A 26,834-nucleotide genomic window follows, 5' to 3' on the forward strand; every position below is an offset into this window, starting at 1 on the left:
TAAATATAATTTAATATTAGGATCCGATTTTTATAAAGAAGACCCAAGTGGTTTAGTAAATAAGAAAACTGGTCCTTTCCAAAATTCACCGTTACTCTCTTTAATCTAATTAAATATTTATTTACATGTATACATTATACATACTTCCTGGTATTTAAAGTCGTATATATTCTTGTACTTTTAATGACAAACGTGTTTATTTAGGTACTAAATTTTGATACTATTACTTTAACCACTTGAATTTCATTACTGTGGGTCTTGTGGGGTTGATAACGAAAGCTCATATAAAGTTCAAATTATTGAAGTTTTTATTTTTTATATCTGACAAATTTATTAAAATTCGTCCCAGAGCTGTAAATGCAATACTTTCAGAGATATCTTACGTAAAAACACAAGAATTGGTGCAAAGAAATAACACATTTTTGTGTTTAACGTAAGATTACTTCCATAAATGTTAAATAAAGGTCATTTTTTTCTTAAACAGATTTGTAGAACATTTAATTCTGAAAAGATTCATGTGAATTACTTAGGAAAAAATTAATAATAGGTATTGAAATTTATGCTTTATTTTAAAAATAAAACAGACGCACAAAAATGCATATTCTTATCTGCATAAAATAATAACTAATGTTTAGGTTGTGAGTAACAGCTGATCATTTATTCAACACTTTTTATCGTCATATTTTCTATGCAAAGGTTGGCAATATCAGCTGATCAACAATTAAGTTCATGAAGTAATATTGGAAAGGCTGGATTCATTCAGTAGTTATAGCTATTTGAATCTTAAAACAATTGAACAATGTAAATTATTAAGTATTACAAGTAAACACCAATGTTTAAGTACCTGTGATCAAAGTAAGTGTTCAAAATGTTCCCCTATTTGCTATTTGCAAAATGTAATGCTGCTATTTAAGAATTTTGTCTGACTCCTTGTGGGACCGTCCCCCAAAGGGATTATCTGGTCGGTAATTGGGCAGATATGTGCGTTACTATCACCAGTAAGCACGTGTGAACTTTGGTATTTTTTTATATTGTGGTTTAAAAAATAAGAAAGAGGTTCCAGACTTAATTGACACCCTGTATAAGGTATAGTACTTTCTTAGCTTACTATCAGTCTGTCTGTTTGTGACTTTAAAAAATCATTTATAATTGAATAAAAGTATAAAGATTTTTTATTAACAGTACATTTTCAGAAAACATTATCAGTTTTAAAATTAGCAGACGTACCAAATTTTAATAACTCAAAATAAAGAGAGATTTGTAAGAAACAAATTATATTTCAGTGTAGTTATTAAATATATACTATAATTTATTTTTTATACAATTATTTCACTATTATGTTTTGTATTCCTTTGTATTCGATTTTATAATGAATACTATCAACATCAATGAGTTATTGATTTAAAGAATTCAAAGGTGGTAATAATCTGCTAAAATGTAATTAAATGTTCTATGTAATAAATCATCTCGTTTAAAGTAATAAAACCTATAGTATCTAAAAGTTGTCTAATTCAACTAATTGTTTGTTTAAAAAGTGGTATATGGATTCAATCAATATCCAAGTTTAAACTTGATTAGTTATAAACACATAAATTCATAGACAAATCATGTAAAATATAACTCTGTATAACTCATATTAACTCTCTAAAATAAAACTGTATGAAATGATATTTATGAAAGAGTGGGCTATTAAAATTAAACTTATTAGTTGGGTTACAGGTTTATTTTTATTATAGCGCATTTTTGGTTATAGGATAATTTTGGTTGTAGGGTAATTTTAGTTATACATATTTTTAAATAAGTAGGTTTTTTAAAACGGTTGGTTTGGTTTAATAAATAACAATATAAACAATTGTATGATGAACAATTTAAAATGCATACAAGAAAGATAAAATCAGTTAATGACTAAAGAGGTGACAACTATCAACGTGAAGGCCAGACGATAGACTCTATCCAAGGCAAGAAGTACGCCACCCTGACGTAAGTTCCGGGAATATCAGTTTCTCCACATGCTCTAGGTCCAAATGACGTAATGCCGACTTGCTCGGCGAGACAGCTGTCCTTTTCGGCCTTCACCAATGGACCACCAGAGTCCGCCTGAAAACCATACTTCGTTATCAACGTTATTTTATCTTCTTGCTTAATTTTCTTGATCGAATCTATTTTTCTTCAAAGACAAATCTCTTAAATGACTGATTGTTTATGTTTATTTATGCAGTTCAGGAAAAACAGCTCTTTTATTCATAACTAGTTATACATATATACATATATTTATAAAATACGTAGTAGATCAGTAACTGGTATTTGTTTGACAACATCATCAACTGGGTTTATGTCAGTTTCAGTAATATGTATACTGCATTTACCAAAGTAAACAATTACCGGTAATAGTTCCCAGAAAACAATATATATTGAACCACTTTGAATAATTACGTTTGCTCGACTTAAACAAAGAATTTTAAGCGATGTCTCACTAGGATTATTAGCGGGTATTCAATAAGTAAGTACTTTGAATCTACCTGGTCAACATGATATCCCTTCACCTTTGATGTCACATGTTTCTCAAGAGTAAAAGACTATTATGGTCTCAGTGGGTCTAGATGTATGCATGCAGTCAGAGATGGTTATAAAGGGAAATCACCATACTTTCTCCCAATCTCTATGTCCAATCATATTTTTATGCTCCAACCGCGGAAGCTTCCTATTCCATTCATGTAGTATCTTATATTACAACGGTATTATCCCTCTAGTAACCATCCAAGAACTTTTTGTAGATAGACAATTATATACAATGATGAGCGTAAGATAGGAAACACCTTTCTTTAATGTTTAGGAGTGAGAAGTAGCTAATTAATGGATCAATCCACTTAGTAAGTCTACAATGGGATTCGATGAATCATTTACGTAATTCATACCTAGTTATTTAATGAAATGTAAATTGAAAACACTAATAATCAAGCCAATCCACATAAATGTTCGATATCGAACCAAAAGTAACCCAAGTACTACGAGCACACACTTATTGTTAGTTAAACATAATTATATATGTAACAGCATTTAGCATATTTAAGTTTAGAATATTATTTATTAAATGTTTTAATAAATGTAGTAATATTTGAATGATTTTAAACTATGTACATTGTATCGGATAGTATAAATTGTATTTGTTTTAAATTATGTCTTTGCTGATATTTCTTACTATTTAACAAATATTTTTAAATCAATCTTTTCTCTTGATAAAACTTTAACCAGAAAATATTCCAAAGACTCCAAATTGTTTCATCCTCTCATTTATGTTACATATTCCGTCCAATTTTGTATTGAATGAATAATCACCCGGCAGGTATCCTTGCGGTGTTCCCAGGCGCAGAACTGTGAAGGTGGATGAATACCCTCCGGGTAGGTCTCCATATCAACCCCCATTCTCTCCTTGCAAGTTTCAGGGGACAGAAAGGATAGGGTTGCCTTTTGTAGAACATTCATAGTAGGACCAGCTACAAAAGACAAGAAATAATAAAACATTAATACTATACCTCGATTTCTTTACGACACATTTCGAGAAGAAACAAGAAAGTAAGTGGCACTAATTTCTGTAATAATTGCTGTCATTAATCGCGTTGCAGTATTAAGCATAAACATTCATATCAATAATCCATACAGTTCTCCTATATATGGATCTCCTTGATGTAGTTGGAAACCAAAAAGAACGCCAGCATCAGAACGAAGAAAGAAATAATTCTATCAGGAATGTTATTTCTGTAGCCAGACATGAATTGTACATCTGTGAATGGAGGCATTGCAGCAGTAGCGTCCTACAAAGTAAAGTATTTATATATATATGTATGTATATATATGTATATATATATATAATTTATTTCAAATAAACATTGAATCGCAAAAATATATATATATCGAACCCGGATATATAAGTATATATATATATATATATATATATATATATATATATATATATATTTGTTTATTATTATTAATTGATAATATATAAAATTAAATATTAAACCTAGCCCATAAACATAACATCGAAAATCACTTTTTAAACAATTCTAAAATATTAAACTTTAATTCTGAATTCAATACTTTGTAACCAAGGTGACACTAAAAAATGCAGAACACAATTTTAAACCCCAAAGTGTTAGTTTGAAAATATTTAAGTATTTTTGAGACCTTTAGATGTTCCATGTAACGTATACTCTTTTTAAGTGGAAAGTAAATGTTTCCATTAAATGTGAATTTGCTAGTCCAAATCATAAAATTTGAACATAATCTATAAAAACTCTTAAAATTTAAAGATTATTTAAAACCAATTTTGACTTCGTTTTTAATTTGTTCTGTACTTTATTAAGGTTCGACTAGGCATTCTCGAAAATGGCCGTCGTCTTTTAGGCGATGCCTCTTGACAGAGTGATACAAGAGGCTTGAAACTTATTACATAGATGTTTTATTAAGAAACCAATTGATTTAGAGATAAAAATGTCAAAGTACAGTGTCTCTGACTGTCTGGGTGTCGGCTCTCCTCAAGTATAAGTACAAATTTTATTAAGACTTTTCTATGTTTAAAGGGTTTGAAAGTTAAAATATAATAACTGATTAGTGAATACGTACCGCGGTAACTATTTGGAAGCATAATACGGTCTAGTCTAGGTTAGGAAAGGAACTATAAACAAATAACAAAATCACGAGACAGGCGCTTGGCTTTAAAATAAAAATACTCAACCTTAATTTTTAAAAATGATAATTAATAACTTCCTAATTGTTTTCAGGCATCTCAAAAATAATAGAAAACGACCGAATCCAAAAATCAATTATTAGTTCATATTTTCAAAAAGTTGAGAAAATAACAGACGACAATGAACCACTTGTAAAAAAGACTAATACATTCTTTCATCACAACCATGATCCTGACTCATGCATAAATACTTTATCAATTTTTCTCTTACCGATGCTGCATCTAACAACACCACTATTGTGAAACACTGAAGAGCACAATGGAAAACCAAAAATACATCCCTAGAATTAGGTAGAGATGGTAGTTGTGCCAATGACATAGGGCTTTTTGTGAATTAAAAAGACAGATGAATTTACAAAGTGTCAATTGTTTAGAACGACATTGGACACCGCCCAAATCATATGAAATTCCCACATTCAAATTCACACTAAAAATGGCAAGGAAGTAAAACGTTACTTAGGTCATCACTCCTCATCAACACTGGAACAAAAGAAATTGGCTAGTTTTTTCCGACGTTAAAAAAGGGGTTATTTTGTAAGTTTCTGCGTTTTGTTTTCCGATAAAAACTGTGGGGCACAATAAAGGGATGTTAGCTCAGAACCTTGTAACCCAACCCTTGATTTCATATGCCAAGCTATTGGGTAAAGACGGCTCATACAAAACACATGAAAAACACGGCCCTTATCATAAAAATATGCGTGCAGGCTGGTCTAGACTTCCTTCAAAGTTATCACAATCCGGACAAATCCATTGACAACCAATTTAAACTCTCAACGACTACAGCAGGTACAAGAAAATAGAGAGAGGTTACGCCCAATAATAGAATTCAATCGTATTCTTAGGCAGACCTAAATATACCTTTAAGAGGTCATACGAGATGATGGACGACTGGATGAAGAGGCTGGTCCGAGTAACGAGAGGGAATTTTTAGAGAAACTGTTAAGATTCAAAATCTCTTCAGGAGATGAGACACAAAAACGGCACTTAGCCGCAGTCTCACGTCTTCAAGAGCAACCTATATTGGTAATACCACTCAAAACCAATTGATCACATGCTGCGGTGAAGAGGTAACGGGAAACAATATTAAAATCAAGTCCGAAACGCAAAGTATTATTCGGTGATTTTTGACGAGACGACAGATATTTCACATGTCGATTTAACTCTCTTTGAACTTAAGATATGTAAACAACAAATAAAATTCGGGAAGATTTTGTTAAATTTTATTGAAGCGCTTATGAAAACATAAAAATCCATCAGTCCAGATCAAGATGTGCATAGTGAGCAACGTTTAAGTGGAGAGGCTCTAGGAAAAGATTGTTGTTAAATTACTTCATGATTTATCCTTAGGATCTGAACAACTGTGTAGGAATTGGCACAGACAGTTGTTTTAGTGTAATGTCGTCTGAGAGCAGCGGGTGCAGTATGCTGAAATACATAAGGTTGCAAAAACATGCATGTAGATATCCGTGTTTAAATCACGCCGTTAACAACTCTCTTTTCAACTTCTGTAAATATTGCTTGTATCCGAAATACAGTAGGGATAATGAAATCAGTAGTGTCGTTTTTTTCAATGTGTCGGCCAAGAGAAATCAAGTTTTAAAATTAACACTAGGGCATCAGTTAAGTAGTTTGTCTATGTGGAAACTAGATGGGTAAGAGCGACATGAAGGAGTAATTCAGTTCAGATCTGGGATTCGTCAGATAGTTGAGCAACCTCACATCTATCTCGTCATGGCAAGATCGAACCAAATAAAAACTTCTTCGAAGGGAGTTTTATTTTCTTCTTTTTTGTTTTGCAGCGACTTTGCTCAACTCTTTATGCACGGCTGCACGGTGAGTTTTTAAAATCAATGATGTCATTGATTGACGTTCTAAAAGTCTCATTGCCGCTCAGTCGACTTCTACAAACACCATCACTTGACACTAACCGGGCATCTACCGCAAAGTCACCAACACAATGGGCAACATTAAAAGATAAGAAGGATTAAATGTGATGATATATTCAAAACAAATATTTTTTTGAAACCACTCAAAGCGCTAGCAGAGGAGCTGGATGTTGAATTGAAGTTACCAAGACGTTACGGGCAGTCAAACTAAGAGATCAAATCACCCAGGAGACGTAGAAGAGTACTACAGACGATCTATTTATATTTTACCTCTTCTTGATAATGTTTGTGCTGACTTAACATCCAGGTTAAGTTATAGGGGCCTCACTGGATTGTTTTGGCCTACGAGGAATAATTCCCACCAATATAGTTGAGGATGGCAGAGAAAAAAATTGAATCTCATTGTCAATTTTAAAAAAGGTTTCGGAAACAGTTTGCACCTATTATCGGCTGATGATGGAGATACCCTAAGTAATGAAATTCAGTTTGATAGGTGAAGTGGACCTGTGGAAAAATCACTGGAAGATGAAGAAGGAGAAAGAGCAAAATTTAAAACTCCCTGAAGATATTATTGGAAAGTGTTAGACTCCTGTGACCCAAAATATATTTCCAATTATCCAAATGGGGGTTGTTCTCAAAATCTTGGCCACACTTCCAGGTACGTAAATTAATAAATAAAATTAGTCATATAGGTATGGGCTGGCTGGGTGACTTTACATACTTTAGATATGTGGGTTTAAATGGAAAATCACACAGAATGGGTACTGTATTACCTGAAGAGTATAGGCTACTATAAGAACTAACCTAAGAATAAAATTGTTTTCCAAGTTTAACTTAAATAAATATAAATGTAAACACACAAGCAAGTAAATAGTAATTTTTTCACTTCATGAACACAAAATAAGTAAATTCATTAAAATTAATATGTAGTCGTATATTTTATAATAACTATTTCAGTTCCATGAGTGATTTTATTATTTTATTTCCAGTCAGTGTGGCTTTCGGGCAGAAAGGACTTTCTCACACTTTAAGAAGAGTAAAGACTTGGCACTGAGATCTAGAATGGGAGAAAAACACGTCTCACGGGCCTTTGCATGCTTCAAGTTCACAGGCATCTTCAAGTGGACACAGATATAAAATAATAGAAACGATTTGCAAAGAAAGGTGCAAGAAGGCTTGAGTTTGTGTTATAAGTTTTGTATTTTGAACCAGTATTTGTTTTTAAAAGCCATCTTGTACACAATAGACTTGTTTTCAGTAAAACAGTAGCAGTTTCTCTGTAACCATCAATTTACGTTAGAATATTAAACCTCTTTGACTTTAAATTGCTTAAAATTACAATTTTAAAAATGTTAGAATTAAAACATTTTCAAGTTTTTCTTGATATACAAGGGACTTTGACCGTAGCGAAAATTTCTCTGTGAATTAAAATTGTGGTTACAGCAATACAGCATAAAGAGGACTTTTCAATGACCAATGAGCTCACATAAAAACAAAGATAGCCCCCCTGAAAATCAGCCATGGAACCGCCCCTGGAACACCGTTGTAAACAATACAGTTATTGCTACGGATAAAGTATATAATTGCAATAACAATTTAAACCCACAATATTTTTTACAAACTAATAAATTAGTTTAAATTAACTTGGTTCTTTCGTAAAGGTATTTTTATTGCACAATAAACTAATTTATTGAGTTAATACGGTATCAGTGAGCCAATGCGCCAACTACAGTTCCGGCAGGAAACGTTCACTCATCACTTCATTACGCTACTACAGGCTAAACTAAACTTCCAATAAAAAAATGATAAATTACAAAAAAAAATATATTCATCTATTTTCACACAACTTTCTCGCTGACAAATTTTGTCTGACCAAAAAATAAAAAAATCCTCGCTTACTACTTTTTTCTTGTCATTGTAAACGCTATGTAAAATGTAAACAATAATCAAAATTATTTCGAAATTTTTTAATATTTAAAAATGTAACCAATAGATTGCCAATATTAAGAGCTTTTAATTTTGACGCATCTTACAGAATTGTACGACATTGGCTTCACTTTTAAATCGGCGAGAGGAAGCCCGTAAAGGTCACTGATTTTCGCAGTCTGTTTTCATACTCCGCCGGGGACAGTTTTTAACACAGCGAGACTGACTTTTTCGATGCAGGTTAGTAGTCCGCGGCCAAGTCTACGGTTAAAAAAACAACAGCGAGACTGGACTTTTTCATGCAGGTTAGTATCATTAGCATGTCGGTGACGCGAACCAAGGATTTTACCCTCTAACAAAACGCTCAACGCGCCTCTTAAAGAAGTTTTCACTTCAAAAATGCAGTAACACAATTTTAAAACCCCAAAGTGTTAGTTTGAAAATATTTAAGTATTTTTGAGACCTTTAGATGTTCTATGTAACGTGTACTCTTTTTAAGTGGAAAGTAAATGTTTCCATTAAATGTGAATTTGCTAGTCCAAATCATAAAGTTTGAAACATAACCTATAAAAAACTCTTAAAATTTAAAGATTTATTTAAAACCAATTTTGACTTCGTTTTTAATTTGTTCTGTACTTTATTAAGGTTTTCGACTAGGCATTCTCGAAAATGGCCGTCGTCTTTTAGGCGATGCCTCTTGACAGAGGCAGATACAAGAGGCTTGAAACTTATTACATAGATGTTTTAATAAGAAACCAATTGATTTAGAGATTTAAAAATGTCAAAGTACAGTGTCTCTGACTGTCTGGGGGTCGGCTTTTCTAAACGATAACGCTTGATATAGATTGGGAAATCTTATATATTACGCTAGACGCTTGTAATAGTTCCTAGAGATTGGGAACTATTACTTAACTTCCATATTGTTTAAGAAAGAAGCTAAAAAGATAAAATAGTAATAGCTATTTAAGGCTTAAAAGATAAAATAGTAGTATATATGTTTATCCGTCTGTCATGAAATATCCTATAAAATATCAAATTAGAGAGAAAGAATTATAAATTGGCAATACCATGGGACGGACTTAATTCTAGCAGAGTTTAAATATTTTAAAAACGCACACAAAACTTCACAATAAACTTCTATTTTGTTAGTATACATAGTTATTGATAATTTTAGTGCCGGACTCTTTCATAAAAAATATCATAAGAATACAACGACCACTGTATTTCAATGCTCAAATCAAATATAAATACGTGTGCTATAACGCATGTACTACTGTCTCGTCAAATACTGTTACAAATAATTATAGGCATTTTAAGTAGAACATTTAACCAACTTTGTTACAAGGCTTGAATAAACATAGTTCAGATTTACAGTAGTTTTCAAGTACATGAGTGACAGCCACAATGGGTGACATGTTTCCTAATGATTTATGAAGTAAGGCAGTATTATAATTTGAATTTTAATAATATAATTAAAATATTACATGGTCCTACGGATTGGTGGGAATATTTTCTGTTTTTCCTTATTTAGAAAAATATCTTAAGTGGTTTAAGCTTTAAAATACAATTTCAATCGAAACTCGATTACGATTTTTTTAAACAATAGTCTTAGTAACAAATGCTTTTAATAATTAATTATCATGATATAAACCCAACTTTCAAAGACAAATCAATACATATGTTCTTTCTGTTTCATTTGTGGTAGTTGAATTTAGATGCTTCATGAATCTCTAGAATTGTTTCAAGGATCCAATGACTGATAAGGTACCCACCAGACTCGTTGCGGCCCCACCCGGTGACCACTGCCCTTCCCTCGGGCTCAGTCAGTCCCTGATAGAGACACGCAGGCACCACAAACATCGTGAACTGAACGTCCCTGTCCAGTCGGAACAGTACGATGTCGTTGTAGAGCAGAGGACTGTGGTAATCTTTGTGCACGTAATGTTCTACTATCTGAAACTGCTGCCGCATAGGGCTGTCCTTGTCTCTGATGTCTATCGCTCCCAGCAATACCCACCGAGCCTTCCCTCTGCAACATGTGTCAACTTTTGTAAGTTGCAATATTTAATGTAGACTAATGCAAAGCCAACTATTATTGTTTGTTATTTTATAGAATATCTTTCTATTTTCTAGAAAACCTGCATGTAAAGGGTCTCTTATTTATAATGTATAAGCAATTACATTATTGCAAACAGTGAAGTTACAAATAAAATTGAAACTATCAAAACAAAGCAAGGATCATGTTCTAAAATATGCAATTGCTATAAAGGATCAATTAATAAACATATCAAGCTGTACCTAAGTGAAGGTTCACAATAACAAATGTTCACACGATAGTTGGTGGATACTAATAATAATAATAATAATAATAATAATGTTGTCTTTATTTTCATCAAACGTTTCTCAGTTAAATACAGAACAACTGCTTTTCAGAACAACTATCGTCAAATACAACATATACATGAAAATTAAATAGAAATAAATAAATAAAATCTATACATTAAGCAAATTCTGCCTCATCTTATTCTTAAATGTAGCTATTGAACATTGTTTCACGTTTGGTGGAAGGTCGTTGTACAATTTCGGGCCGATACCTAGTTACGGCTTTGATCTCTGATATCAAGTCTTAAGTTCATATAAAATTCTAGAAATCATACATTACTTTTTGTTTCTTACAAATAAAGATATGGTTACCATCACATTTCAAACAGCCGGTCGGGGAGTACACATATGCGGCGCTACTGTTCTAGGGCACGAATGAAGCTATCATTCTCGCTATACTCATTTAACCGTACAATCAGTACTACAAAGCTATTTATACACCGGTTGCATTAAAAAGTGTATTAATAAATAGCATTTTTAAAGTTGTTCTGCACTAGTTCATTATTATTATACAATACAATTAATTATCTTATATTATAGTTTATATGTGTGCTTAACTATTACAATCTCAATTCAGTGTTAAAGATGGCACCTGTCTCATCAACATAAAAAACAAATAATTCAAAAATTCATTATTACAAATAATAAATTAAAAGTATTGAAAACATTGATACAATAATGACGTATAACATGATAGTACTAACAAAGATAAAGTAACTTACAACCCTTTCAGCTCAGAACAGTGAGCTGCACTCAGCACGAATCTCTCACTGATAAGAGAGCCACCACACGTCCATAATATTCTGATTTCTGGTCCAAATCCAACCAATGCCTGCAATGATATCAACTCGTATCACAAAATATGTACAGAAGTAACTTACAGCCCTTCTGGCTCAGAACAGTGCGCTGCACTCAGCACGAATCTTTCCCTGATAAGAGAGCCACCACACAGCCACGATATTCTGATTTCTGGTCCAAATCCAACCAATGCCTGCAATGATATCAACTCATGTCACACAATATTTACAGATCTTCTGGCTCAGAACAGTGCGCTGCACTCAGCACGAATCTTTCCCTGATAAGAGAGCCACCACACAGCCACGATATTCTGATTTCTGGTCCAAATCCAACCAATGCCAGTAATGATATCAACTCATGTCACACAATACGTACAGATCGTCTGGCTCAAAACGGTCAGCTGCACTCAGCTTGAATCGTTCGCTGTAAGAGAGACACAACACATCCACGATATTCTGATTTCTGGTCCAAATCCAACCAATGCCTGTAATGATATGAACTCATGTCACACAATATGTACAGATCTTCTGGCTCAGAACGGTGAGCTGCACTCAGCTTGAATCGTTCGATGTAAGAGAGTCACAACACAGCCATAATATTCTGTCCTCTGGTCCAAATCTAACAAATTCCTGTAATAACATTAAGACATAATAAACCATGTAAACCATGTTCAGAACATTTGCATGCTCCCACTGCAAATATTTTGTCCTAAAATTATCTTTGGATAAATTGATAAATACATTTAATATAAAACGCCTTCATGGCTGGTTGTTAAAGCTGCCTCGCAAGACGTACTCTGCAGTAAAATAGAGGTGTATAAGGTTTTGTTTTGTTAGCCACGTACCAATAGATATTTAATTATCATTAGAAAATTGGCACCTCGAGATCTATTTTTCAAAAATTGTATTGAGTATCCTTATACTGAGGAGCCTCTCATCCTTATGTTTTGTTATTGACCTACTCATATATAAGGCAATTGTAATGGAAAAATTAAATCGGAATCCATGACCCTGTCTTATTGAACACCATTCAAGCATTATTTTGTATACCTTAATTTGATTAGACACTAGTTTCCTGTAGTCGCTTGCTTACTGTGGCTAAAAATTGTTTATAAGGTACGTAGAACCCTGGTTAAAAGTCTTTGGAAGATAAATGCTCCCAGTATTTTTTTCCAGCCAATGTAAAAATACCGTGCCAGAATGCACCGAGAAACCAATTCATAGAACCAAAATTGCTTTTAAATTATATTTAAATAATATTTACAATGCATTAATGCTTTTATCTGACGAGTAGTGGATTAGCCTTAATACGGTTAGTTACCCCATACATGTGACTGTAATGCTGGGGATGGGTTTTAATCGATTCCACTATTTCTGGACTGTAAGCTGAAAATGCATTATTCGTATAGTAAGTGTATACGGTATACAGAATATTCATGGTGTATTATGTGTGTATTTTTAAGATAACAATAACGACTGACCATGTGTGGGTGTTCTCCCGCCCAAGCCGCCTCCCCGCCGTATAATGACACATTGTGTGACGTCACGGTGGTACCCTGGTCCAGTACCTCCTCTCCCGCTTCCTCCAACCAATTCGTTCCCTCTTCTGTGTCGTTAGTGACAGGTGACGTACTTTCTATCAGCTGAGAACATGAACAAAGATGCATTTAAAATATTACATTTTGCAGTCGTTCATATACTTAACTAATCTAAGTAACTTAACTCTAATCTAAGTTTGGTTTCTTTGCTATTTAATGATTTAATCTCAAAGTAATTATATTTAGTACATTCAATATACAGTAATACAAATAATCATTTATAATTTCTACTTTCATTGAATAATTCAGACGTTCGCTTGTTTTCATATAAACTTGTACCGTTTGTAAATAGCAAAGAATACAGTGGGGCATAGTTTTGTTTTGCATAACCGCAATTACCCTTGGAACGTAGACTTCCAGAGGTAATGTGCAAATAGAATGATTTGTAATTGTTCACATTTGGACTCTCAATGGTCACGTAAACCGCAGCTCGTGGCTGGCGAGGGGAGCGGGGTGAACTATTTGTAGGTAGAGTAGCTTATCTGTCTCACGAGTTAAAACTTACTTTGTAAGGAATGTTTTTAATATATATCATAAATATATATTCCAGTCTGTAAATTACGAATAAATCAATATATTACATAAAAAAATATATTGGAGTACCGAACAATTAAGTTGAGGAGAGTATAATGTTTATTAGAAGCCAATTAACAAACACTGTCTCAAAGATATTTTATTTTAATTTTTTGATTGGAATATATTTATTACAAGTAACTTTTAATATGGATTTAATAATTCATTAAAAGATCTTATTGAGATGTGTTAATATTTTATTTTAATTTATTTTAATATGGTCCTTTATTTTCAAAATCAAGAGAAGTTTTATTTTGATTTATTAGCGAGTAAAAATCCACGCAAATAATGTTATACTCGAGCAGCGGGTAAACTTCAAATAAATGCTAATTATCCTATATAACTATACTACTGTTATTAACTCTATCATCCTGAGGCAAAACCACTGGACAAGTAAAAGAATTTGTTCAATTTAGGGTGAAAATAATTAGAAAAGTCTTAGATCTTAGTGGTTGGTTTCGTAGATAACATATAATACATTTTCCGGTTCACTCCGCATCAAAATATTCCTTACACAATTATGTTCTTTATATTCTTGATTCTCAGTCAAAATATATTAAACTAATTAATTGTGTACGCTATATTTATATTCAGTGTTTACCACATGTTTACAACCAGAAATTTATATTTAACAATACATTGATAATTATTATTGTCACTGAGTAACTGAATTCGTTACTTATAACTTTATTCTATAAATTAAGCTCTTTATTAGCATGATAGGCTCCCACAAATCGCAAAAGAGCCTGACTAGTCTTTAATGTGTTTGGTTGAAACAATTATTAGTTTTCAATAATATAAAGGACTAAACAAATATTTTCGACAGTTTACCGTATCAGGAGGCCCGCCGGCGAGTCGCTGGTTGAGCTCCGATGTCTGGTGACACAGAGCCTCCTTATACTCTTGACACTCTATTAACATAACGCATAAGTAAGTGCAATAATAAATGTGGCCAAAACATTTAATAACACAGTAAATTTAGTTTAACACATCTACCGTGCAAAATATATTAATGCACATGCAATGTTATTATAATGATACTAAATTGTAACATAAACAAAGTAAATAAATTGAATATACTGATATTATATCAAATAAATAATCAAATATAAAACAACACTAAGTTCTGAAGTCGATACAAATGCTCTATGTAATAGTACATTGCTTTGAGTTGCATACTTCGTTATTTAAATTGTTAATTTAGAATTTATAATCATTATCCATTAATAATATTCATCGGTTTGAGTTCTTTGTTGTTAACCTTGTTAAGTAAAAAGAGGCAAAAACTCATTGTTTATGTATATAAATAATTTTACCTTTTATGTCAAGATTAATAAATCCTCCTTTAAATAAATTTGCGTCGTACAAAATCTTGTTAACAAAACGAGTCCGAGTGTTTATGTAGAGACAAATATTGCGTTAAATATAGACTAGTATAGGGCTGTTTTCTATGACAATTGGACAGTACGTGTAAACAGTTGGTATGTTCCAACAATGTTCAATGCAGAAAATAAAAAGATAACTATCACCAACTCATAGACTACTTTAGCAATAACATTCAGTTATGATATTCATAGTTATAATTGTAAAAGTATTGCATTTTTCTCCAAACGTGGTCAAATTTTAAAAGTTAATAATGGTTTGTAAATTAAGATTAGATGAAAATATTGAGAATTTTAAAAATCTAAATAATGAATTAAGGACCTTAATTGCTACATAAAATAAGCAATATTGAATAATTAAAAATGTTAAATACAATTAGTTTATATGATTAAAAACTGTATTCTGAAGACATTGATGAAACTGCAATGAAAATGGTGAATCCTCTTGAACGGATAAGTATTAATCCGTAATCCGTATGGTTTATAAACCATATATTACTGACTCTGTTGACTGATAGTCTGGTTGACGTGATTGGAGGTTGGAGGAGGGCAGCAGACCAGTGGGTTGTGGCGGTTGGCCAGCGAACACGTGATAAGCTCTCCACTCATGAAAAGCTCCCAGAGGACCTCACACTCGCGTGCTCTGCGGCAACGCCACGTCTTGTCTCCATCGTCCCGGCACACGTCATCTGGAACAAAATGGGATGTAGTAAGTATATTAACCAATTGTATATGGCTATTAGTGACATCTTCGTGTTAACAGATCTTGACACTTGATAAAACTAGTATACTGTGGTTAAAACTCTATCCGTTATAACATCAACAGGGATTTCCACAAGCACCCTTACTTACAAAAGCAGATCTTTCCAAACATATGTCAACCCTCATGTGATTTCACTCCAGCCCGAAGAGTCTAATGTGTTTATCACTGGACACCCTGTAGTGACAAACATACCGAGATACTTTGGAAGTGAGAAGTCAGTACTATTTACTTTAACCGTTTCCTAACACGGTGTCCTTTCTCCGTTCATTGCACCTCAACAGGTAAGTCAAAAGAACATAAGAAATTATTTAAGCATCCCTAGGATTAATTTTTTGGGAAACCTAGCTCCTTCCAAACTCCTCTAGTCAAACATGGTCCCCCTCTCTCATGTTTAAGTTAGCAAGAACCTTTAACAGCAAGGAAGCTCCACCTATTCTAACAGTTATAAATAACTGTATCCCGCGGGTGCTGCATAAAAGCAAAACCATGTTGAACACCAACTAAGTGATAACTTTTTTCGGTGGTGTTTTACACGTGGGATTTAGTTCTAAGCACAGAAAAGGGAAATTTTAAATGTTAGTGCACAAATTAAATTTTAAATTTTTACAGTAACAAGAGATTATACTTATTAACATGATACAAGCCATGATGCTTCTTTTACACGCTAGTATGATTTATTATTCTAAAGTTATGCTGTTGTTTATTTATAAAAAATGGAATTAAGTAATAAAATTTTGTTAAAGATTTGTTATAAGAGTATAGCACAATGGAGACCAACGACTTCTTGTGTCTCGTAGTCCACAAATCTTAATATTGACTAGTATTATTAATGCTAAAAACCACTTATAAGGCTTTAAAACTACCATACACACTCCTTTAAGGGTAGTCTAGCAGGTTGTACAACCCTGAAGACAACAAAAAATACATTTATAGAACTCGTACTTCTTTTTCGTACTTTTTCTAATCGTATTGTGAACATTCATTAGTTAAATCCAAAACAAACGATTGTATGATGTAAAAATAAACAGAATTGATTATAACATTTACATTTTTCCAAAACTTACAAAACAGTTCTTTCCAAAATCAATAAATAAGAAATATTAAATTTAGAGATATGTGTTTTATAATCAATCTCAAATTATATTTCGTGTTCATATTATATGTTTTATATATTATTAAAAAAGAGATGTAATAAAATCTCTTTTCTTGCTTGTTTACTGTTTTTTCCAAAATTACCAGACCGTTTTAAAGAAAGAAGATTATCCTGGTCGGCCAATCAAAATGTCTTATGAATAAATATTTAACTTTGGAGTATTTTTTTAATTCGTACATATAACAGCTCATGGAATACTTAAACGAAGAAGCTGTTAGAGATGCTGTTTTCTTTAACTTATGCGCCTTTCGTCCATAGTGCTAGCGAACATTTAATTTTGAGTTTGGCTGCGCGATAATATCCTTGTTGGAAGTAACGTGAGATCTGCACTGGATTAATGAATCAGGAAGAGTACAAAGTTTTGAAACTGTTCTAACTTGAAACTCATAAGTTACCTCTGAGGTTCTGAGATATTTGTTTCTGTTCACGTAAGAGTTCCAGATGATGAAACTCTAGGAGGCCTTTGGAACATGACTTTGGAGTAACGAGAAAATATGAGATGCAGAGACCTTTTTAATAATAATTTTCCAAGTGACTTGTGTCTTTGAGGTAATTAAGCCTCTTAATTAGGTAAAATACAATATGTATTTTGAGGAAACAAAATTATTTAAAGCCATACCACACAATATTTAAATGTGGTGCGACATTTTAACATAACGACAAAATAATGATATTAAATTAGAAAGCAATCTAATATATAAATTTTAAAATAAAATAAATTATAGCATATTTAATTCTTTCTCGTTTGTAACTAATTCTCTGGCTTGTAAATATATAAAACCAATAAAGTTAAACTTTTCACGCTTCAATTTTCAGCCGATGATTACACTTCACAGATGAAATTAATAGCTCACTGTTATTGATTTAATTAATTATTTTGACCTCAATTTGTAAATATACAGAGTGAGTTTTATGTCCTGGCACACCTGGATATAATTTAAACGGCTCGAGATATCTATGTGAAACCTTGACCCTACCTATTATAACATATTTTTTTAATTTTCAAGTTGTTGAAAATTTTTCCCCCTTTTCTAAAGGGGTAAAGGGGGGCAACTAAACATTTTTAAATACAAACCCCTATCATGTGACCTCTCATTTTAAAGGGAATAAAAAAAGAAATCCAATAATGCAAACTAGAGGTGTCTACGTTTATTTTAACAGATTTTATGACAAATTTACAATAATAAAATCAGTAACTGTCTTGTCCTGTTTATCGTAACATGAGTCAACACTAACGAAAATTCTAAAAACAGTTATACCTGTTTTAATGTAGCAGGTGTTCAAACTGTTCAATTTCGGCTGTTTGACAGTCTGCTAGACGTGTGTAAAAACTTGAGACAGCTTTCAAGAAATGATCTCTAGGAATTGTTTGAGATAAGTAAAACTCACTCTGTATATATATAAGTATACAGTGACATGCTTTTTTGTTTGCCAGAATTCAGTTCATTTGATTTAAATATAATGACAATATACTGTTCTGTAGATAACTCATTAAAGTGCTGTTAATGGCTATATGATCGTGTGGTTACATTATCTCTTATCAAGCAACGGCTAACCTTCATATTTTACTTGTATATCAAAAATAAAATCATGAGTTCCTCTGTTATATTCACTATTAAGAAAGTTCTAAGTTTGAAACTGTACTTAACTGTTAGATAACTAACTATTTTAATATAACTCATGAGTGTAACAACAATGTGGTAATTTTTATCAACAAATAATAGACAACTAATGCAGATTATAAATAAACAAAGATTAATTTTCTTTTATTTATAAATAGTCAAAAATACAATTATTATTAAGTTTTAAAAATAATTACACATAACAATTTTACAATTACTTACTACGAGCTGTAAATACTCGTATTTATGAAATTTATATGTGCAGACACTTTAAAACCATCATGCTTAACAACAGATCCATGTTCAGGTTTTGGTATTAAATAGGCAAAAAGATAATGCATAAAACAAGTTATGCTTATGTATATTGTTGAGTTCAAAATATTTATACCTCAAAACATTATAATTTAACTGTATGAAAAGTAAGAAACATCGTAACCCTAACCAAAGAATGAATGTATTCATTACATTAATTTACTAAATTTGCTAAACAATTACTCACTCTCGTCAAGGTAGACATCGGTTGGCACGTGCCAGGCCTGCACGTGGCTCACCGCCCAGACTGTGGTCCAGACCGCCACTGCCGTAGACTGCATGTTGACACTGACTGAGGTCGGCGCGGCTGCGGCTTCAGCTAGGTCGTGGAGTTCACTGATTCGAGCGATATACGAGTAATATATATAACCTGTAAAACAGTTGCTGTCGTCATCTCACACGCGCGTGCTTCCCATAATGTGCATATTTTCCTCTTGTAAACATAACTGGCAGTAGGAAATATTCTTATAAAAAATACAGCAATTTGGTGGCATATTTTTACTGTGATTTATTAATATCGAAGGCTTTCTTGTTTAATTTAATGTAACTTTTTATATTTATAATTTCATTCATTATTTTTAATTTTCAGAGCGTTAGCGAAGTCATTGAATTGAGGGTCTAAAATTTCATTTCTCTTTATCTCTCTGTCTGCTCAATCAATGCTGATCAATATATTTACAAACTGGTACCATTTTATAAATACTAATTAAAAATTACTAGGAGTTACCCACGACTTCGTAGGCAATTTCGTAGGCTCTTCAAGTGTATAAGCACTTCTGGTTCGAATGAAATGTATTTCCGACGTTTATGTTGAGTTTGCCTTGTTGACGCGATCAAGAAAATATGTATGGCCAGGGTAATTTACTCTCGTATTCGTATTTTTGTACCAGAGTATATTTAATCTTGTTTATCTGATCAGAAAAATACATATACAGAACTGAGATGCATACTTCTGTAAAAAGGCAACTAAGGTAGGTTTTATAAATAAATAGTACTTTTTATAGTATTAAGATAGTAACTTTGTTTTTGATATCTACATTTCATATCCTGACCAAGCACTGCATATTTAATATTTGCTATAATTTATAGTTAAAATTATATTTTAATTTGATTATTTTGATATTTTGCTACTCTGTATTCAACAACCGTTCTAAAAAAGTTTGAAATAAAACATGTTGTTACTACCAAGCTTACTCTATGCTTTCAAGACTAAAAATTTAAATAAATTGAAAATAATGCTTAAATTATTTAGATATATGGTTGTATTTTCACAAACAATGTTTATGCAGAACATTTTATTACATATAACAGACCCATTCAATTAATTATATATGTTTCCCGTAATATGACTTTAAAAACCAATGAGGAATAGCCCGAAGGGATTTTCTAAATAATAATAGGCCTATTAACCAGTTACCCAAATAATGTCCATGTCACAATTTCAGTACAATCGGTCCATTAGTTTTAACGAGATCTAGTAACGAACACGATCACGCAGACAGACACCATTAGATTGTTATTTAATAGTATGTATGGTTACATAATAAGATCGCAGAGCCATGAATAATTAAGACAGTGTTCACATGTTTTAATATTTCAATTATTCATGCTAAGTTTGTACAAAAAGTTTTCACTTTTTGTGTGAACAGTCCAACATGTTAATAATGTATTTTGTACTTGCTGTAGTCTTAAAAACAGCTCGTTTTGGATAAATGGATTTGGAAATGGAGTTGCATAAATGAATTTGTGGTCTAACCTTAAAAATACAATACAAATAAATATAGCCAGACAGAGCCTAGGCGATGTTAGTGGGAAGCTAGTTACGTACAGGATTGGACGCACTCCTCCTTACAGTGTGAATTACAGTGTGAACATAGATGCACATCCCTATTTTGATAGTCACATGGTTATGTTTTATGTTTGTAATATGAATATAATATTTTTTTAATTGTTAACTCATATTCATATTTTGTTCGACACTGAATATCTAGACTAATTGACTATCATTTCATTAATAATTAAAAAATAAAATAAAAAAAATATATACCTATCACCTTTTTTAACCCAGATGTAAAAGATTGTATTGTTTCATGGGGTGTTTATGTGATGAGCACACACCTCTTTGAACAATAGATGTGAGGAGTTCAAACGTCAACTATAGAAATACACGATTTTAATGGATGAGCATACTAAAAAAAACTAAATAACTAACTATTTTTATATGGTTCGACCACTTTTCATTTAGTTTTAAGGCAAAAAGCACACCTAAAAAGTTAATTTTTAAATCTTTTGTCGACATACAAATAAGTACGTTGTTATTTGTTTTAGAAATATTTAAAAATGCCAATACAATCAACTATAGAAATACACGATTTTAATGGATGAGCATACTAAAAAAAACTAAATAACTAACTATTTTTATATGGTTCGACCACTTTTCATTTAGTTTTAAGGCAAAAAACACACCTAAAAAGTTAATTTTTAAATCTTTTGTCGACATATAAATAAGTACGTTGTTATTTGTTTTAGAAATTTATAAATGCCAATACAATTTTATTTTAACTACTAAATAACAGTCTATAATACATATTCCTCTACCTTCTTTAATAATCATCTCTCAATTTAATGATCACGCCTGTTACAAAAGATACGACAGCAATAAAATCTTGTATCTACTGTTGTAGTGTGTGCAGATTCCTACAGATTCACATTATGTGTAGAAGTGCGCTTTTCTTAATAACATGAAGTTCATAGGCATACCTAACGTTATCACATGTTATTGGAAGAAATAACCACATCCATGTACAATTTCATCTTGCTTTAATACTTCGTCTTACTTCAGATTACTAATAGTATTTTTTATGTCAAACTTCATACACCATTTTTGCTTCAGCATAAATCTCTGAAGCTCCACATCTCAACGTAAGGCTGTAATGGGTATTCTTATCATGATGGTAAAAAGTTATGAAATATTGTCTAAGTTCATTCTATCTATGAGGCCATTGTGGAAGTTGTGAGGATAATGAAAAGTTTCATTTAATTCTCCACTTTCTCAGGTATACATTTGTAAGCAACAAATCTTCTAAAGATGACAGTGGGACTGACAAGGCTTAATAAATTGAAGCCCATTACCACTACTGATTGAAATATCACAAACTCTCATTAAGTAAATACTTTAAAATTGTTGTTTACTTAACGTTAAGAATGTCTTGTAGACAGTGCACTTGTAAATCTGTTAAAAGTGGTGAAATTTGCATTAACAATTCAATTGGCTCACTTTAATATCAAACCAATTACGATAGGATCTTATGCAAATTCTGTACAACTGCAAATGTGTGCTGTCCACAATTACCAAGTCTGTGTTGCCAAGATGACTCCCGTTAGCTCGATATTAATTCAATGTTCCCTATCCTGTAGAACTGAAGTTACTAAAATTGGAGTACAATTTGAACATTTGTTATTATAGAGAGAAATAAAGTTTGTCCATGAAGTCATGTCACACTATCAATTAATTAAAACTACTCAACTACTATTATTACTCACATGTATATAAAACACATATACATTAAAACAGTTGTTTATATAGTTTTGTTTTAATTTTTCTTATCTGTGGCTAACTATCTTACGAAAACAGATAATAACCTTTCACTAGCACGCCAGGATAACCACTGAGCGGAGATTAGAAACGCCCTGACATCAAATTAATAGCCGCGATAGTTCCGCCCCTAACGGCTACAGTGCGAGCAAGCATAACGTGACGCCTAACGCGAAATGAAAGTTTATACCCGTGAAAAAAAACATACATCCATAGCGCACCAGAAGAAGTAGTAACTTCAATAGTTTTATCTTTGACAAGTTAACAATAAATCCAGCTATATATTAATGGTGATGTCATATATTATAAAAATGTCTTCTCAAAGCTGTATATATATATTAGCTTTTACATTATCTGATATTTTAAGTAGCTCACACACGTTTTTTATATTATGACTCGTAAACAATTACATATACTTTATTAAGAGCACAAATGCATTAATTTGTTTTGATAATATCAGTCAATAACAATATTATTTTATACAATTTACGTTAAATTATCACCAAAATATTAATTCAAACGTTAGTACATATTTTGCTGATAGTCAAATGAGGCATAAATAGCATGCACTAAGTCAGGAAACAAAGATGCATGATTAAATACAATGTCAGATAAATTCAAAGTTTAGTTTTTGATGCATAATTTACTTTTTTATTTTATTATAATAAGTTTAAATCTTTTTAAATATTTTTATTAACATCATAAATATACAGTTAAACTAATATTAATTATAAATTATGTAAAATTTTTAGGATACATAAAGGCTACTCTGTATTTCTGAATCGATACAAAAAGAATGATATTAAAAGACTACGATAGTATTTATTTGATATTATATATGAATAAAACAGGAAGATCGAAAGTATTTAATCATAAACTTAAAACATTATCACATATCATAAATTAACATAATATTAAAGCGTACTAAAATTTACCACTCATAAATTTATTATCAAGAATAAAAATAAAACATGTTAAATACCCACAATTCTTCTATACTGTTCTGCATCTAACATTTCATGTATTTTATTGAATATTTCAAAAAATTTCAGTAACACTGCAACATTTTTAGACCAATGTGAAGAAAAACCAATGTGTAAGTTATTAGATTTCTTAGTGAAAGCATATATTATATAATATAATGCGTTAAAATTAAGACTTAGTGTTGTTCAACGATTTTAAGTAATTAAAAACTGCATTGTAATTCCAATTGCAGTTGCCCACTGTTTTGTAAGCAATTTCGTATGCTTTGCACATATAGGAGCACTTATGGTTTGAGTGAATTGTATTTATGTCGCAAACGTTGAGTTTGCCTTTTTCCACGGTCATTAAAATCTGTCAGAAAGTGTATATTTATGGATATTTTAATTTATTCCAGTCTTAATATTAATATTTTTGGTTTAAAGAAATAAACTTGTTTGTCTTTTTTCCTACCAATATAATGTTTATTTTCCATCATACATGGACTTCCACTACTAGTGCCAGACTTCAGACACTGCATTAAGCGGATGGCGAAATGAACAGTAATCAACACACACACACACACACACACACACACACACACACACACACACACACACACACACACACACACACACACACACACACACACACACGCACGCACGCACACACACACAGGTATAAGAAGCCTACTTCTGTCAAAAGACACTACGAGGGGTTTTATAACAGTCTCTACTTTTATCGTAAAATTTATATAGTAGCTTTTATTTTATATCTAATATTTAATAATTCCAAAAAGTTATAGTTAAAAGTATGTTTTAACTCAAAATATTAAATTATGTTATCTAGATATTTTCTTGCCCTGTGTTCAACACCTGTTGTTGAAAAAATTTAATAATTATTGTTCTTGTTATAAACCTTACTCTATGCTTTTACACTATAACAAATTTTCAAACTAGAAAAATGGTAATTAAACACATGATTGTCCTATCGTAAAGAAATGTTTATACAGAACGGTTGAATTCATTTAACATACCTTTCAATTAATATTTCGTAACCTTGTAGACCAAAATGTATTTTTCGCTACTTTAAATACCAGTAGAGCCTACTTCGTGGGGATTTTCGAAATAAGAACATGGCTATATTAACATAGGGGACCTTAAGTATGTCTATGTAAAAGTCCAGTACAATCGGTGGAATTGTTTACGCGTGAAAGCAATAGGAACTAACAAAGTCACTGACATTTATAATATTATTAGAATATACTATATAAATTCATATAATTAAATTAGTACACGTCAGTCTTAAAACTTTATTTGTTAAATATTTATAGATTATCCAATAATTTTCATATTACAATTTTTTACATTTTTACTTTTAAAACTTATATTCAGTATTTACCATCAGCCTGCATACTGCTAACAAACTTGCTTTTTGAAACAGTACTCCCTGCATTGAGAAATCTATATTTTATTTTATTTTATAGTATAGAACTGCAGTAAGCTACTTTTGTAAGTGGTACAAGGTTTTTAGTAACCTTTGTTATCATTAGCGTACCATAATTTAAGAGTATATTGCTCCGAGGTGCAATTTTTCCCTTCGGGAGAATACGTATACGATTGTAATTTCGCAGCTGCATCATTTCCCTACAAACCTATAATATCTATATAGGATATACATCCATATATCTGCTTTAAAGGGAAAATCCAGTGGGTAAATAAATATCCACTTACATATCTTCACACTTGCCGACATGAAGGCAAATTAACAAACAGGCTGGTGTTTTCCAGTGTGGTGTTGGATCTGATATCTGTTTTAGATGTAGGAAAAACCACAGAACACATAAAGATAATGATATTTTATCAAAGGAATTTATGTCACCAAAGTTCAGTTATTTCTCAGTTTGTTTCATTTTGGGCGAGTTAGAAAAAGAATTCCGATATCCACACGCATAAAGTTCAGCCTGAAACTCTCGTTCACAAAAAAACTCTGCAGCGCACCGGGTGTAGGTGGTGAGAGAGCCAGTGGGTGTAATAGACAGCTGCTCAAATTCAGCAGTTTTAATTAAAAATTTTTCTTCATTTCTGGAGTAACTCTTCTACCAAGCTGTAATGTAATAATTGAGCACAATTACGATACAATAAAATGCTGAATAAATAATATATTTATTCTATTAACACTAAAGGTTATCGAGCTTTCTAAGGATCAAATATTATTTATTATATTATAAGTTATTAGGAAACTATAACATACTATTGAATACATAATATTACAAATATCAAAGTATTATTAAATGGGCGTAAACGTAGTTTAGAATTTACTGTAAACCATAAACAACGTTTGATTTAGTTATTAAGTAAAATATTTACCTGTAGTGCTCCGATTATTGTAGTCAAAAAGCGTTTCTAAAACCCAAGTGATTATTACTACTGATCAAAATAAATTTTACTGGTAAAAAATGGCAAAACGTATTTTAAATTGACTATAATGAAATATTATTAACAATTTTTTCCTTAAAAATACTCAAAACTGTATTATAATTATTCTCTTGTGTTTGTTGTCAACAAACCACCAAAACATGAATACTGCTATCAAATTGTTCTAAAATAACACTGTACCGTGAATATTAGATTTTCGACTAGTCTACAAAATGAAAAAGTTTGTATGTTATTTATTTCTAGAAATATTGCCAGACAAATATATAAAAGGACGTACATAAAAGTTTCCCAGTCACTCAAGTGAGAGGCTTCGCTAAGTCTCAACCAATAAAAAAAAGATTGCTAGTTCAAATGCATGTGAGATTATGACGTAAATATAGCAATGACATTATCAATACTTAATCACAGTTGGTTGGCGAGGAAAGAAGGCCACAGAACATACAGTCTGAATAGTAAGTAAGACATATATTCAAATCCACTGGTTGAATCCTTTTTATCAGTGCTTTCATCGGGTCATTTGTTTCACTTACTAATCTTTAAGGTAAGATGTATTGAAATCCCGTGTTTTCTTGAGTGAAAGTAAATATAATAATATTTTGTTTTGAAAATGTTAAATGTTTAATAAAATAATGGTTATAGGTCACAAATATAAAAACCTAGCATAGTGTTTAGGAAGACGTTGTCAAAGACGTATTATTTT

General features: G+C 31.6%; 1 protein-coding gene across 1 annotated transcript; it reads right to left on the minus strand.

Annotated features, from left to right (window-relative positions):
- Positions 1-1,678: 1,678 nt before the first annotated feature.
- On the minus strand, positions 1,679-19,759 carry LOC124360247 (complement factor D-like). The gene is made up of 8 exons (XM_046813688.1): positions 19,329-19,759; positions 15,795-15,980; positions 14,741-14,820; positions 13,220-13,381; positions 11,664-11,773; positions 10,332-10,588; positions 3,337-3,494; positions 1,679-2,097 (listed from the first exon to the last, which is right to left on the minus strand). Exons 1-8 carry the CDS (start codon positions 19,420-19,422, stop codon positions 1,924-1,926), a joined length of 1,221 nt encoding a protein of 406 aa, XP_046669644.1. The 5' UTR covers positions 19,423-19,759; the 3' UTR covers positions 1,679-1,923.
- Positions 19,760-26,834: the final 7,075 nt, after the last annotated feature.

This window comes from Homalodisca vitripennis, chromosome 4 (genome assembly GCF_021130785.1).
Source record: "Homalodisca vitripennis isolate AUS2020 chromosome 4, UT_GWSS_2.1, whole genome shotgun sequence".
Taxonomy (NCBI): Eukaryota; Metazoa; Arthropoda; class Insecta; order Hemiptera; family Cicadellidae; genus Homalodisca; species Homalodisca vitripennis.

What these genes read in the sequence shown, in the direction of transcription:
- LOC124360247 (XM_046813688.1), bottom strand. Translation starts at nt 19,422, where the DNA reads ATGCAGTCTACGGCAGTGGCGGTCTGGACCACAGTCTGGGCGGTGAGC. An exon ending in TGTTCTGAGCTGAAAGGGTT is followed by an intron (nt 10,589 to 11,663) that starts GTAAGTTACTTT and finishes CACATGTTGCAG; the next exon opens with AGGGAAGGCTCGGTGGGTAT. An exon ending in ACCGCAAGGATACCTGCCGG is followed by an intron (nt 2,098 to 3,336) that starts GTGATTATTCAT and finishes TATGGTTTTCAG; the next exon opens with GCGGACTCTGGTGGTCCATT.